The sequence below is a fragment of the Typopeltis vanoorti genome, chromosome 22 (genome assembly GCF_054136105.1).
Source record: "Typopeltis vanoorti isolate ZY-2024b chromosome 22, IOZ_Tvanoo_1.0, whole genome shotgun sequence".
In the NCBI taxonomy this organism is placed as follows: Eukaryota; Metazoa; Arthropoda; class Arachnida; order Uropygi; family Thelyphonidae; genus Typopeltis; species Typopeltis vanoorti.
Window position 1 is genome coordinate 95,561,691 of NC_143570.1, and position 14,526 is coordinate 95,576,216.

The 14,526-nt window shown below is 36.2% G+C and overlaps 1 protein-coding gene across 1 annotated transcript in view; it reads right to left on the reverse strand.

The window, feature by feature from the left end:
* LOC150094575 (histidine protein methyltransferase 1 homolog) overlaps window positions 1–14,526 on the reverse strand; it is a 165,194-nt gene that overhangs the window by 66,965 nt on the left and 83,703 nt on the right. The window contains exon 4 of the mRNA XM_090412128.1: window positions 2,958–3,029. Coding sequence (XP_090268254.1) covers window positions 2,958–3,029 — 72 coding nt within the window. The remainder of the gene's footprint in view (window positions 1–2,957; window positions 3,030–14,526) is intronic.

Below are 14,526 nucleotides of genomic sequence, written 5' to 3' on the forward strand. Positions count from 1 at the left end.
CCTAAATAGCTGAAATGTTTTACTTGTTCCACAGGTTCTCCATTCACAATGCAGTTGACATTTTCAATGATTCTGCCTATTTTCATTGTCTTTGTCTTTTTATTGCTGACCTTCATACCATATCTATTACAACAGCTATCCAATTTAGTCAGAGAATCTTGCAGGCTTGTAGCAGATTTATTTAGAAGTATAACATCATCCGCATAAAGCAAAGAGCTGACATTAACATCTCCAATTTTGATATCATGTTTAATACTACTTTCCTTCATAATGTGATCCATATAGATAATAAATAACAGAGGGGATAATGTACATCCTTGTCTCACACCAGATTTAACATTAAACCATCTTCCTGTACTTCCTTCAATTCTAACTGCTGACATACAACTCAAATAAAGACTAAGTATTGCTTGATATAATGCCCCATTCACACCATATAACTGCAGTGTATTGAATAGCTTCTCTCTTGGCACCTTCTCATATGGCTTTTCCAGATCAACAAAACTTAAATACAGATCTTTGTTATATTCCCATGCTTTCTCGACTATTTGTCGTAAAGTGAAGATCTGATCCTGACAGCCTCTATTTGGCCTGAATCCAGCTTGTTCTTCACCAAGCTTTTCTTCCACAATTCTTCTCAACCGTTTCTTAAGTATACTAGCATATATCTTAGCAGGAAAGGAACACTTAGTAGGGAAATACCTCTGTAATTCTCACATGCAGTTTTATTTCCTTTTTTATATATGGGTACTATGAGAGCTCTACTCCAATCATCGGGAATTCGTCCCTCTGTCCAGGCTTTCTGAACTATGCAGTGCAGCCACTGTAAGACTCTTATACCACCATACTTCAGCATTTCTGGTCGAATATCATCTACTCCTGCTGCCTTTCCACATTTCAAGCCTTTGATGGCTTTTTCTACTTCAAGTATGGATATGTATTCCTGACTGAATACCTGGTCAGTGTTTTTACCACTGTGCTGTCATCACTGCTTGTTTCATTTAGCAGTTTTTCAAAGTAATTACTCCATACTTCAAGGATATCTTTTTCTCCCGTTTTCATGTCACCTTTATCATCTCTAACTCCTTTTACATCACTCTTTCCTCCATTCTTAAGCTTCTTCAACAACCTCCAGAATATTTTGCCACCTTCTTGATATTTATTTTCTATATTCTTGCCAAAGTCCTCCCATGACTTTTGTTTAGCTAGTTTTACACAGTGTTTAGCATTCTTGCATTTGTCTCTATATTCTCTAAGAGCACAAGCTGACTTATTTGACAGGAACTTTTGGTATGCTTTCTTCTTTTCCTTCACTGCCTCTTTAACTTCCTGTGTCCACCAGGGAGTTCTGATTTTTTTATCCTTACAGACAACCTCACTACATGCCTCTCTGGCAGAATCAATCAATGTTTTCTTCAGAGTTTGCCACTGAATCTCCAAGGTTTGATTCCTGTTCTCAAACTCTTTCATTTTTTTCTTCAATAATATTTGTGTATTTTAGTCTACAGTTCACATCTGAGAGCTGCTCAACTTTTATTCGCTTTAAAACTTTCTTACATGTTATTCTTTTCAATATGAAATTCAATTTTATCCTGCTTGAGACTAAATAGTGATCACTTCCAATTTCAAATCCTCTGTACACTCTGCTGTCCTGCACCAGGGAGAAAACATCACTATCAACAATAACATAGTCAATGAGACTTTTCTTATTCCTAGCCTCTTCTCTCCATGTGAATTTGTGCACATTTTTATGTTGGAACATGGTGTTAGTAATAACCAGTCCATTTTCTGAGCAGAAATCCAACAGGTATTTGCCATTATTATTAGCTTTGCTCTTTTCTCCAAATTTTTCCAAAATATTTTTGTATGTCTCACAATCATTTCCTACTCTGCTATTTAGATCCCCAACAAGGACCAACTTTTCATTTTTCATTGTGTCAGTTGCTTTTTCTGAAGCCTCAAAAAATTCCTCCACTTCTACCTTAGTAGAACCTTCTGTGGGACCATAGGCACAAATAAGTCTCATTGTCCAGTTCCCCATTCTCATATTTACCCACATTACTCTACTTGAGACTGCCTGCCATTCAAGAAGATTAGCCTCATATTTTGTGTTGAATACTATGGCTACTCCTTCTTTTCCTTGATTGTCATTGCCTGAATATAACATTTTGTATTTATTGCTCAGAAAGATCTCACCAGTTTTAGTCTTTTTTGTTTCAGTCACCCCTATTATGTCGATCTGATACTTATCTAATTCCTCAGCTAGCTCCATTTCTTTGCCATTCAGGCTTCTTACGTTGATAGTACCGATCTTTAACTCTGGTGATGTTGAGTTGGGGTTTATTTTCAGATTTCTTCCAGTAGCTGACTTTTCGCTGTTCGCCCTGGTTCCCTGACGAAAACAATGGGGGCCTTGTTTAACCGGGCTACGCCCCAGCCGGCATGAAATTTTGTCATGTTGTACCATCATTCTATATTTTGGTTTAACCAATAAGAATACAATTTGGTCAGCTAAATCCCAAATTGCCAGCCCATCCTCGTCCGTTCAGTATCCAAGTAGATACCCAACAGGGTGCACCACGAGAAGGTGAGGATTGGACATTAGGTCAGAATCCCTGGTCGGTTCTCCGCATTTCTTTAAAGGCTATGTGGAGGTCTCCTCTCAGTTATACAGCTTTGACCCTTAAGCGCCCCGCTGCATCTGTTATATTATTTTTTTATTTGTACTACTTATTCAGTGTTTTAATGAAAATTACTAATGCACTAATGAGGATTTGAATAAGTTACTGAGGTTATCATAAAAAAGCCATCAAAATTTTGCTGCAGAGACATTGAAAAAAAAAAAAAAAAAACTTGCTTCAGTCTTTACCAGAATTATAACAAAATTATCTAATATGACTTTGATAGCCATTGACTGCAAAGTAAAAATAGGAATAATAAAAAGAAATAATACTTACAAAATCTTGAAAATGAACTTCAGCCCCATGTTTATATGCTAAAATTCCAGGTAGTCCTGCACCACAACCAATCTAGTTAAAACAACATATTAATTATACTTAACAATTATATTTTGGTAATGTTTTTATTTACTTAATCAAAAGAAAATATCTCATTAACAGACAATTTCATGGTTGGCATTTCAAAGAAAAAATTGCGTAGTGTAATAACAAAATAAATCCTAGCAGAAAAGTAAGCATGCTCACTATTAAGCCCCAGTAAGCATTTTATATGAGTATGTATATATATATATCATCATCATCATCATCAAATTCCTGCCATGTACCCTCAAGGGGTGTACAGGATATGACAGAACTACATGAAAAAATTACATCATTACTAACTTCCTATCTACAATTTTCCTCCAAATCAGTCTGTTACTTGTCAAGACTCCAACATTATCAGGTCTTATATTTCTATCGTCTAAAGTACTTTGTACTGTATCAATCCACCTATATCTTGGTCTTCCTCTGGGTCGTTTTCCTGCCAACCTGGCAGAGAACACTTGTTTCGCTAATCTTTCCTCTCCCATTCTATTTAAGTGACCATACCACCTGAGATTAGCTCTGCTAACGAATTCCTGGATGCTGACAATGTCAAGTTCTTTCCTAATATCCTCATTTTTAATATGATATTGCCATTGATGCCATCTGTTCACGCCTCTAATCTTTCTCAGAACTCTCATATCTGCGGTCTCTAGTCTTTGGTCAAGTGTTTTACTTCTGACCCAGCTCTCAGATCCATAAGTTAAAATTGGTTTGAACACAGTCTTGTATACAGCTAATTTAGTGTTCCGACTAATTTCTTTCTTATTCCATATGAATTTATTCAATTGACTTCCAACGATACCAGCTTTGCTGATTCTGTTGTCTATTTCTATATTTAGTTTACCATCTTCAGTAAAAATTGTGCCTAAGTAGCTGAAATGTTTTACTTGTTCCACAGGTTCTCCATTCACAACACAGTTGACATTTTCAATGATTCTGCCTATTTTTAATTTTCTTTGTCTTTTTATTGCTGACCTTCATACCATATCTATTACAACAGCTATTCAATTTAGTCAGAGAATCTTGCAGACTTGTAGCGGATTTATTTAGAAGTATAACATCATCCGCATAAAGCAAAGAGCTGACATTAACATCTCCAATTTTGATATCAGGTTTAATACCACATTCCTTCATAATGTGATCCATATAGATAATGAATAACAGAGGGGATAATGTACATCCTTGTCTCACACCAGATTTAACATTAAACCATCTTCCTGTACTTCTTCAATTCTAACTGCTGACTCACAACTCAAATAAAGACTAAGTATTGCTTGATATAATGCCCCATTGACACCATATAACTGCAGCGTATTGAATAGCTTCTCTCTTAGCACCTTGTCATATGCCTTTTCCAAATCGACAAAACTTAAATACAGATCTTTGTTATATTCCCATGCTTTCTCGACTATTTGTCGTAAAGTGAAGATCTGATCCTGACAGCCTCTATTTGGCCTGAATCCAGCTTGTTCTTCACCAAGCTTTTCTTCCACAATTCTTCTCAACCGTTTCTCAAGTATACTTGCATAGATCTTGCCAGGAACACTCAGTAGGGAAATACCTCTGTAATTCTCACATTCAGTTTTATTTCCCTTTTTATATATGGGTACTATGAGAGCTCTACTCCAATCATCGGGAATTCGTCCCTCTGTCCAGGCTTTCTGAACTATGCAGTGCAGCCACTGTAAGACTCTTATACCACCATACTTCAGCATTTCTGGTCGAATATCATCTACTCCTGCTGCCTTTCCACATTTCAAGCCTTTGATGGCTTTTTCTACTTCAAGTATGGATATGTATTCCTGACTGCATGCCTGGTCAGTGTTTTTTATCACTGTGCTGTCATCACTGCTTGTTTCATTTAGCAGTTTTTCAAAGTAATCACTCCATACTTCAAGGATATCTTTATCTCCTGTTTTCAATTCATCTTTATCATCTCTAATTCCTTTTACAGCACTCTTTCCTCCATTCCTAAGCTTCTTCAACCTCCAGAATATTTTGTCACCTTCTTGATATTTATTTTCTATATTCTTGCCAAAGTCCTCCCATGACTTTTGTTTAGCTAGTTTTACACACTGTTTAGCTTTCTTACATTTGTCTCTGTATTCTGTAAGAGTAAAATCTGACTTATTTGCCAGGAACTTTTGATATGCTTTCTTCTTTTCCTTCACTGCCTCTTTAACTTCCTGTGTCCACCAGGGAGTTCTGATTTTTTTATCCTTGCACACAACCTCACCACATGCCTCTCTGGCAGAATCAATCAATGTTTCCTTCAGAGTTTGCCACTGAATCTCCAAGGTTTGATTCCTGTTCTCAAACTCTTTCATTTTCTTTTCAATAATATTTCTGTATTTTAGTCTACAGTTCACATCTGAGAGCTGCTCAACTTTTATTCGCTTTAAAACTTTCTGACATGTTATTCTTTTCAATATGAAATTCAATTTTATCCTGCTCAAGACTAAATAGTGATCACTTCCAATTTCAAATCCTCTGTACACTCTGGTGTCCTGCACCAGGGAGAAAACATCACTATCAACAATAACATAGTCAATGAGACTTTTCTTATTCCTAGCCTCTTCTCTCCATGTGAATTTGTGCACATTTTTATGTTGGAACATGGTGTTAGTAATAACCAGTCCATGTCCTGAGCAGAAATCCAACAGATATTTGCCATTATTATTAGCTTTGCTCTTTTCTCCAAATTTTCCCAAAATATTTTTGTATGTCTCACAATCATTTCCTACTCTACTATTTAGATCCCCAACAAGGACCAACTTTTCCTTTTTCATTGTGTCAGTTGCTTTTTCTAAAGCCTCAAAAAATTCCTCCACTTCTACCTTAGTAGAACCTTCTGTGGGACCATAGGCACAAATAAGTCTCATTGTCCAGTTCCCCATTCTCATATTTGCCCACATTACTCTACTTGAGACTTACTGCCATTCAAGAAGATTAGCCTCGTATTTTGTGTTGAATACTATGGCTATTCCTTCTTTTCCTTGATTGTCATTGCCTGAATATAACATTTTGTATTTATTGCTCAGAAAGATCTCACCAGTTTTGGTCTTTTTTGTTTCAGTCACCCCTATTATGTCGATCTGGTACTTATCTAATTCCTCAGCTAGCTCCATTTCTTTGCCATTCAGGCTTCTTACGTTGATAGTACCGATCTTTAACTCTGGTGATGTTGAGTTGGGGTTTGTTTTCAGATTTGTTCCAGTAGCTGACTTTTCGCTGTTCGCCCTGGTTCCCTGGCGAAAACAACGGGGGCCTTGTTTAACCGGGCGACGCCCCAGCCGGCATGAAATTTTGTCATGTTGTACCATCATTTTTTTATTTTGGTTTAACCAATAAGAATACAATTTGGTCGGCTAAATCCCAAATTGTCAGCCCATCCTCGTTCGTTCAGTATCAAAGTAGATACCCAACAGAGTGCACCACGAGAAGGTGAGGATTGGACATTAGGTCAGAAGCCCTGGTCGGTTCTCCGCATTCCTTTAAAGGCTACGTGGAGGTCTCCTCTCAGTTATACAGCTTTGACCCTTAAGCACCCTATATATATATATATATATATATTTCAATTCCACATAATGGGAAGTCAAAATCTATAACACAATAATGCAATGTGTAGACAAGACATAAGTTTGAAGCCAAATTGCTTGCATGCATGTGTGCGTGTATTAATGGCAGCTGCTCATGTTTTTACATTTTTGAAGAAAGCAGAGGAATTGTAGCAGTTAGTTCAGTTTAGTGGCACATTTAAGAAAATACCTATGGAAAAGATATAATACAGAAACAAAGGATCCGTGAGAAAGCAACTGAAGAGAATCTGTGTGAGAGGGGTCTAAGTAAACTATCTTCTTCTGAATAGCATCAAGCATTCTTAAGATTTTTGGTGCATCATTCTAAATGTGAGAATAGTATTCTAAGGTTGGGCATATTAAAATTTATGTTATTAGGAGCTGTTCAGAGAAGAATAACTCTAATAATACTTCCATAACCAGTGTCTTAAACAGTGATCTCTTAGTAAGGAGATCACTGTTTAAGACGTGGTTATGGAAGCTCTTGTTGCCTGAATCATTTGAACACTGCAAGATTTGTAGAATGACCCACTTTCACTATGGATAAGATACTGAGGTTGGTGATAAAAGGTCACTGGCATATAGGAGAAGTCTGGATAAAAGTAAAGAACCCTGAAGTAATAGAGAAATCCAAACAAAGGAAACTATCCACAATGACTTGCAGTGAAAAGCCAGAATGGAAACTATTGAACCAATTGCAAAGTCAAGAACTGCTTGATTATCTACAAACCTTTCTATGGCTTTGTCCAAAAGTGTGTAATGTTGGCTAAGAGATCAGCTGTAGAATCCATAGTGGTATAAGTAATTAATCAATGGGTCTCCAGGTAGTGAAGAAGTCTGCAGTTCTTCTCCATCGTTTTCAAGAGTATTGAGGTGAGGGGAAAAAATTGTTCCCCTCACCTCAATACTCTTGAAACTAATTCTTGTATAATAGAAATGTAAGGTTGCTATTATATATTTTCAGTGTTGTTTTTCTTTCTATGTGAATCCAATAGAATAAAAGTTCTGTAGGAAGCAAGAAAAAACCAAAGATTCAGATGTTTCATAAAGAATAACTGCTGGCTTATGTAACTGTAAAGAACTGTGAACACAGGGTGTATTACAAGCTGTTTGAAGTTGTGACATAAAGAATATGTTGGCAATTGCATAGTTAAGTTATATTGATTTTTTTATGTTGCATAGATACATTTCTTTTTTGTAACTTAAAGATTTTTCTTTTGGTTATAAAGGATATCTGAAGACTCAATCTCTTAATAAGTTAAATTGTTAATGGCTAAATTCAGAAGATGAAATGTATGTGTAATATCCAAATCTGAAGTTTCCACTCAGAACAAAGGGAGCAATTTACTGATGGTGCAAGTGACAGTATTACATGTACAAAAAAGTAACTGAATACCCTCATACACAAAAAATATGGGGGTGCTTAAGGGTCAAAGCTGTATAACTGAGAGGAGACCTCCACATAGCCTTTAAAGGAATGCGGAGACCCGACCAGGGATTCTGACCTAATGTCCAATCCTCACCTTCTCGTGGTGCACCCTGTTGGGTATCTACTTGGATACTGAACGAACGAGGATGGGCTGGCAATTTGGGATTTAACCGACCAAATTGTATTCTTATTGGTTAAACCAAAATAAAAAAAATGATGGTACAACATGACAAAATTTCATGCTGGCTGGGGCGTCGCCCGGTTAAACAAGGCCCCCGTTGTTTTCGCCAGGGAACCAGAGCGAACAGCAAAAAGTTAGCTACTGGAACAAATCTGAAAACAAAACCCAACTCAACATCACCAGAGTTAAAGATCGGTACTATCAACGTAAGAAGCCTGAATGGCAAAGAAATGGAGCTAGCTGAGGAATTAGATAAGTACCAGATCGACATAATAGGGGTGACTGAAACAAAAAAGACCAAAACTGGTGAGATCTTTCTGAGCAATAAATACAAAATGTTATATTCAGGCAATAACAATCAAGGAAAAGAAGGAGTAGCCATAGTATTCAACACAAAATACGAGGCTAATCTTCTTGAATGGCAGGCAGTCTCAAGTAGAGTAATGTGGGCAAATATGAGAATGGGGGAACTGGACAATGAGACTTATTTGTGACTATGGTCCCATAGAAGGTTCTACTAAGGTAGAAGTGGAGGAATTTTTTGATGCTTTAGAAAACGCAACTGACACAATGAAAAATGAAAAGTTGATCCTTGTCGGGGATCTAAATAGCAGAGTAGGAAATGATTGTGAGACATACAAAAGTATTTTGGGAAAATTTGGAGAAAAGAGCAAAGCTAATAATAATGGCAAATACCTGTTGGATTTCTGCTCAGAAAATGGACTGGTTATTACTAACACCATGTTCCAACATAAAAATGTGCACAAATTCACATGGAGAGAAGAGGCTAGGAATAAGAAAAGTCTCATTGACTATGTTATTGTTGATAGTGATGTTTTCTCCCTGGTGCAGGACACCAGAGTGTACAGAGGATTTGAAATTGGAAGTGAGCAGGATAAAATTGAATTTCATATTGAAAAGAATAACATGTAAGAAAGTTTTAAAGCGAATAAGAGTTGAGCAGCTCTCAGATGTGAACTGTAGACTAAAATACACAAATATTATTGAAGAAAAATATGAAAGAGTTTGAGAACAGGAACCAAACCTTGGAGATTCAGTGGCAAACTCGGAAGAAAACATTGATTGATTCTGCCAGAGAGGCATGTGGTGAGGTTGTCTCCATGGGTAGAAAAATCAGAACTCCATGGTGGACACAGGAAGTTAAAGAGGCAGTGAAGGAAAAGAAGAAAGCATATCAAAAGTTCCTGTCAAATAAGTCAGCTTGTGCTCTTAGAGAATATAGAGACAAATGCAAGAATGCTAAACACTGTGTAAAACTAGCTAAACAAAAGTCATGAGAGGACTTTGGCAAGAATATAGAAAATAAATATCAAGAAGGTGGCAAAATATTCTGGAGGTTGTTGAAGAAGCTTAAGAATGGAGGAAAGAGTGATGTAAAAGGAGTTAGAGATGATAAAGGTGACATGAAAACTGGAATAAAAGATATCCTTGAACTATGGAGTAATTACTTTGAAAAACTGCTAAATGAAGCAAGCAGTGATGACAGCACAGTGGTAAAAAACACTGACCAGGCATGCAGTCAGGAATACATATCCATACTTGAAGTAGAAAAAGCATCAAAGGCTTGAAATGTGGAAAGGCAGCAGGAGTAGATGATATTCGACCAGAAATGCTGAAGTATGGTGGTATAAAAGTCTTACAGTGGCTGCACTGCATAGTTCAGAAAGCCTGGACAGAGGGACGAATTCCCGATGAGTGTAGTAGAGCTCTCATAGTACCCATATATAAAAAGGGAAATAAAACTGAATGTGAGAATTACAGAGGTATTTCCCTACTGAGTGTTCCTTTCCTGCTAAGATATATGCTAGTATACTTAAGAAACGGTTGAGAAGAATTGTGGAAGAAAAGCTTGGTGAAGAACAAGCTGGATTCAGGCCAAATAGAGGCTGTCAGGATCAGATCTTCACTTTACGACAAATAGTCGAGAAAGCATGGGAATATAACAAAGATCTGTATTTAAATTTTGTCGATTTGGAAAAGGCATATGATAAGGTACCAAGAGAGAAGCTATTCAATACGCTGCAGTTATATGGTGTCGAAGGAGCATTATATCAAGCAAAACTTAGTCTTTATTTGATTTGTAAGTCAGCAGTTAGAATTGAAGGAAGTACAGGAAGATGGCTTAATGTTAAATCTGGTGTGAGACAAGGATGTACATTATCCCCTCTGTTATTCATTATCTATATGGATCACATTATGAAGGAAAGTGGTATTAAACATGATATCAAAATTGGAGATGTTAATGTCAGCTCTTTGCTTTATGCGGATGATGTTATACTTCTAAATAAATCCGCTACAAGTCTGCAAGATTCTCTGACTAAATTGAATAACTGTTGTAATAGATATGGCATGAAGGTCAGCAATAAAAAGACAAAGACAATGAAAATAGGCAGAATCATTGAAAATGTCAACTGTGTTGTAAATGGAGAACCTGTGGAACAAGTAAAACATTTCAGCTACTTAGGCACAATTTTTACTGAAGATGGTAAATTAAATATGGAAATAGACAACAGAATCAGCAAAGCTAGTATGGTGAGAAGTCAGTTGAATAAATTCATATGGAATAAGAGAGAAATTAGTCAGAACACTAAATTAGCTGTATACAAGACAGTGTTCAAACCAGTTTTAACTCATGGATCTGAGAGCTGGGTCAGAAGTAAAACACTTGACCAAAGATTAGAGACCGCAGGTATGAGAGTCCTGAGAAAGATTAGAGGCGTGAACAGATGGCATCAATGGCAATATCATATTAAAAATGAGGATATTAGGAAAGAACTTGATATTAGGAAAGAACTCTGCATCAAGGAATGCGTTAGCAGAGCTAATCTCAGGTGGTATGGTCACCTAAACAGAATGGGCAAGGAAAGATTAGCAAAACAAGTGTTCTCTGCCAGGTTGGCAGGAAAAGGACCCAGAGGAAGACCAAGATATAGGTTGATTGATAAGGTGCAAAGTGCCTTAGACGATAGAAATATAAGATCTGATAATATTGGAGTCTTGACAAGTAACAGACTGATTTGGAGGAAAATTGTAGATAGGAAGTTAGTAATGATATAATTTTTTCATGTAGTACTATTATATCCTGTACACCCCCTTGGGGGTACATGGCAGGAATTTGATGATGATGATGACAAAAAATATGGTGCTGTTGACAGGATAAACAGGGGAAATCTTATTAAGTAATTAAGAAATTACTTAATAATAATTCACATATAATAAGTAAAAATTCTGGATCTTCATTACAGAATAAAGAGTTCAAAATATGTTGAGGTATACTATAATAAAAACTATAGTGAAGATTCTAATGAAACTCTGCAATGAGTATCGAAATAACAAGATCATAGCTATGATGAGCAAAAAGCCATAATGATTTTAATTAAGTATATTCCCATACAATTACTCACTTTAAAATGAGCATACTACAAGGATATACAATAGAAATTTTGGTAGCTATTCAAACATTTTTAATTATAGGTTAGTTCTTGGAATACAGAATTCTTGAATAGACAGAAATAAGGAGTGACTTATCTTTCATGAGCACCTGCATCAGATTATGAGTTGGCTTATAACCTAATAACTACCTACCTCTACAGTCTCAAGGGCCTTCATCCCTCACTTTAGCCAAACGCTTCCACAATTGTAAAATCAAACCCTTCCATCAGAAACATGGCTATAAGAAGAAAGTGTCTCTCGGTTCTTGTAGCCATGTTTCTGATGGAAATTTGTTCCTTAGGAAATTTGTAACTTTTGCCAAAAACGTATTGTAATTTAATTTGTATGAAATTTATAACATGTATGATTAATATTAAACACAGCTTATTTGCCAATAATTTTAAAACCACACACTTAATACCAAACAATTTATTTCTTCATAATTAAAAATAATAGTAAGTAATAATTAAAATTTCAGGTAGTCTTTTTAAAAACCTGACATAACATTGTTATGTCGGTTTTTAAATTAATCCAGCCAACCGTGGCACTGCTTACAAATTTCCTAAGGATGTAATTAATGTACAGTGTTTACAGAAAACTATGCAGAGAGACATTTCAGTATGGAATATGTCCACCCTGAACTGCGACATAATGTTGCACTATACTTAGCACCAAGTGATTCAGGAGTTCTTGAGGCAAACTGGCCCACTCTTCCTTCAGAGCAAGGATAAGGCCTTGTTTGTTTTCTGGAGGGGATTTTGAGCAGTAACATGTCTCTATTGCATCCAAAATGTGTTCTATGAGGGTGGAGATCTAGGAAGTGTGTTGGCCATTAGATTCAATTAACATCTTCGGTCTCCAGAAGTATCTTCAATGCTCATGTATGATGTGGTGTGGCATTATCATCCATAAAAATGAGTTCTTCACCTACAGAATCAAGGAACAATCAAATATGATGTTGAAGTACTTCATTGCAATCTCATTCACCGATTATAGTCCTTTTTTTCAAGACTTGTAGCTTGATGTGTCTGCTAAGCATAATGCCTCCCCACACCATGACTGCAGCACTGCCGTATCTATACATTTTAAAAACATTCTTGTGATAGTAAGCAGTGTCACTTTCACACAGAATCAAGTGTTGTCTAGAATCGGAGTAAAGACTAAAATGACTATCATTGGTGTTTTGTCCAATATTTATGCATACAGCACTACTAAAAATTCTACGATGAGCTGTAGATAAAATCAACGTAGAACTACAGGCCTTTGAGTGTATCAGACTGCTTGTTGCAGACGTCTTGCCACAGTTTGTAGAAATATCCATGTACCTGTGCATTGATTATGTTTTGCTGTCACAACCAAAACACTATCTTCATGCTCCATTGTAGAGCAAGGACACATTCCATTAGTTTGAAACCCTGCCCAGAGCCATGTGAGATTCCAAGCCCTATGGCAATAACAGTAATTCTGCAGCCTTCAAACTTTCCAATAATTCTTCCCCGTGTGAAATCATCTAGATCAGTGCTTCCCAAACTTCTGGATGTCAGGGTCCCCTTTGCAAAAATTAAAATATTTCACGGCCCCCCTTGAAAAAAAATCGTAATAGATATATTATTATAATATTTATTGTATTTATATTCAATACAAAACATACACAGCAAATATTGCAAAAATCAAATGCATATATTACATTTTTTGCCTCTTACCATTTGGTTCTGAAGACGATGCGGGCTGTTCTGGTAAAATATGAAATACTGTCCTTTTTTTTGAGTCTGTTTCTGCTTCTTCTGATTGTTCGCGGGAATTTTTTTATATTTTTTTTTATCAGCCACTTATCCATCTCAGGGTTAAATTTTTTAACATAGAATAGATCAAATAATATCACCACTTACCGATACTGGCACACCACAGACTGATAACATGAAATTAGTGAATATTACCTGACTAAGGGAATCCCCGGACCAGGAACATTTTTCCCTTTTGTGACTTTTCTCCCTTTACGGTAATTAAGCTTAACGCAAAACACACAGCAAAGGCAGGTTATTAAAACATGCATATGATTGGTGCGGTATTAACAAAAGATCGCGCAACTGAAAGATAAAAGCATAGCTGACAATTGAGTTGAAATACTAATTCTCTTCAACCGAATTCCATATGTGAAACTGCCATAACATTCATTATACATATATTACTTAGTTTTAACACTTTTACGAATTTTAACACATTCAGTTGAATTTTATTGCTACCTTGGGAAATCGAACTCACACACATCTAATTAATAACAATAGTTTTTAGTTAGATACTGTGTTTGCCCATGCAACATATGGTTTTGTTTCAGTCTATACAGCATAGTTTCTGTATGAGGGGACATGTGATTCATTAATTAGTGTGTTTTTATCCCAGTTGTCTCTAATTGCACTATTTGTTGAGAAATATATTACACAGACTCCTCATACCTTATTCACTGGCATAATAAAAGTACTTGTTTTTATTGCCTCTGCAGTATAGTGGCTGTTAGGAAGGGCGTTTTGTTTATCATTGCAAGCAAGTTACTATCTCTCCACATGAACTTGTTTAAGCTTTTTTTTTTTTTCTTGTGTGAAGTATATGCGAAACTTTTATTGGTAACAGAAAACTAGCTCGGATGACAGTGATAATATAAAACGAGTTTTGATATGTATATAAAGTCAATATCAAACGTCCCTGATTACGATTACGTCCCTGATTACTTGCAACGCGTGATGAAAAGGACAGGAAGATTTGGAACCTCCCTGGAGAACATTCGAAGTAAATACAATTAACCACTGCTTTGAAATGAAACATATGAATAAGCAATATTTACTA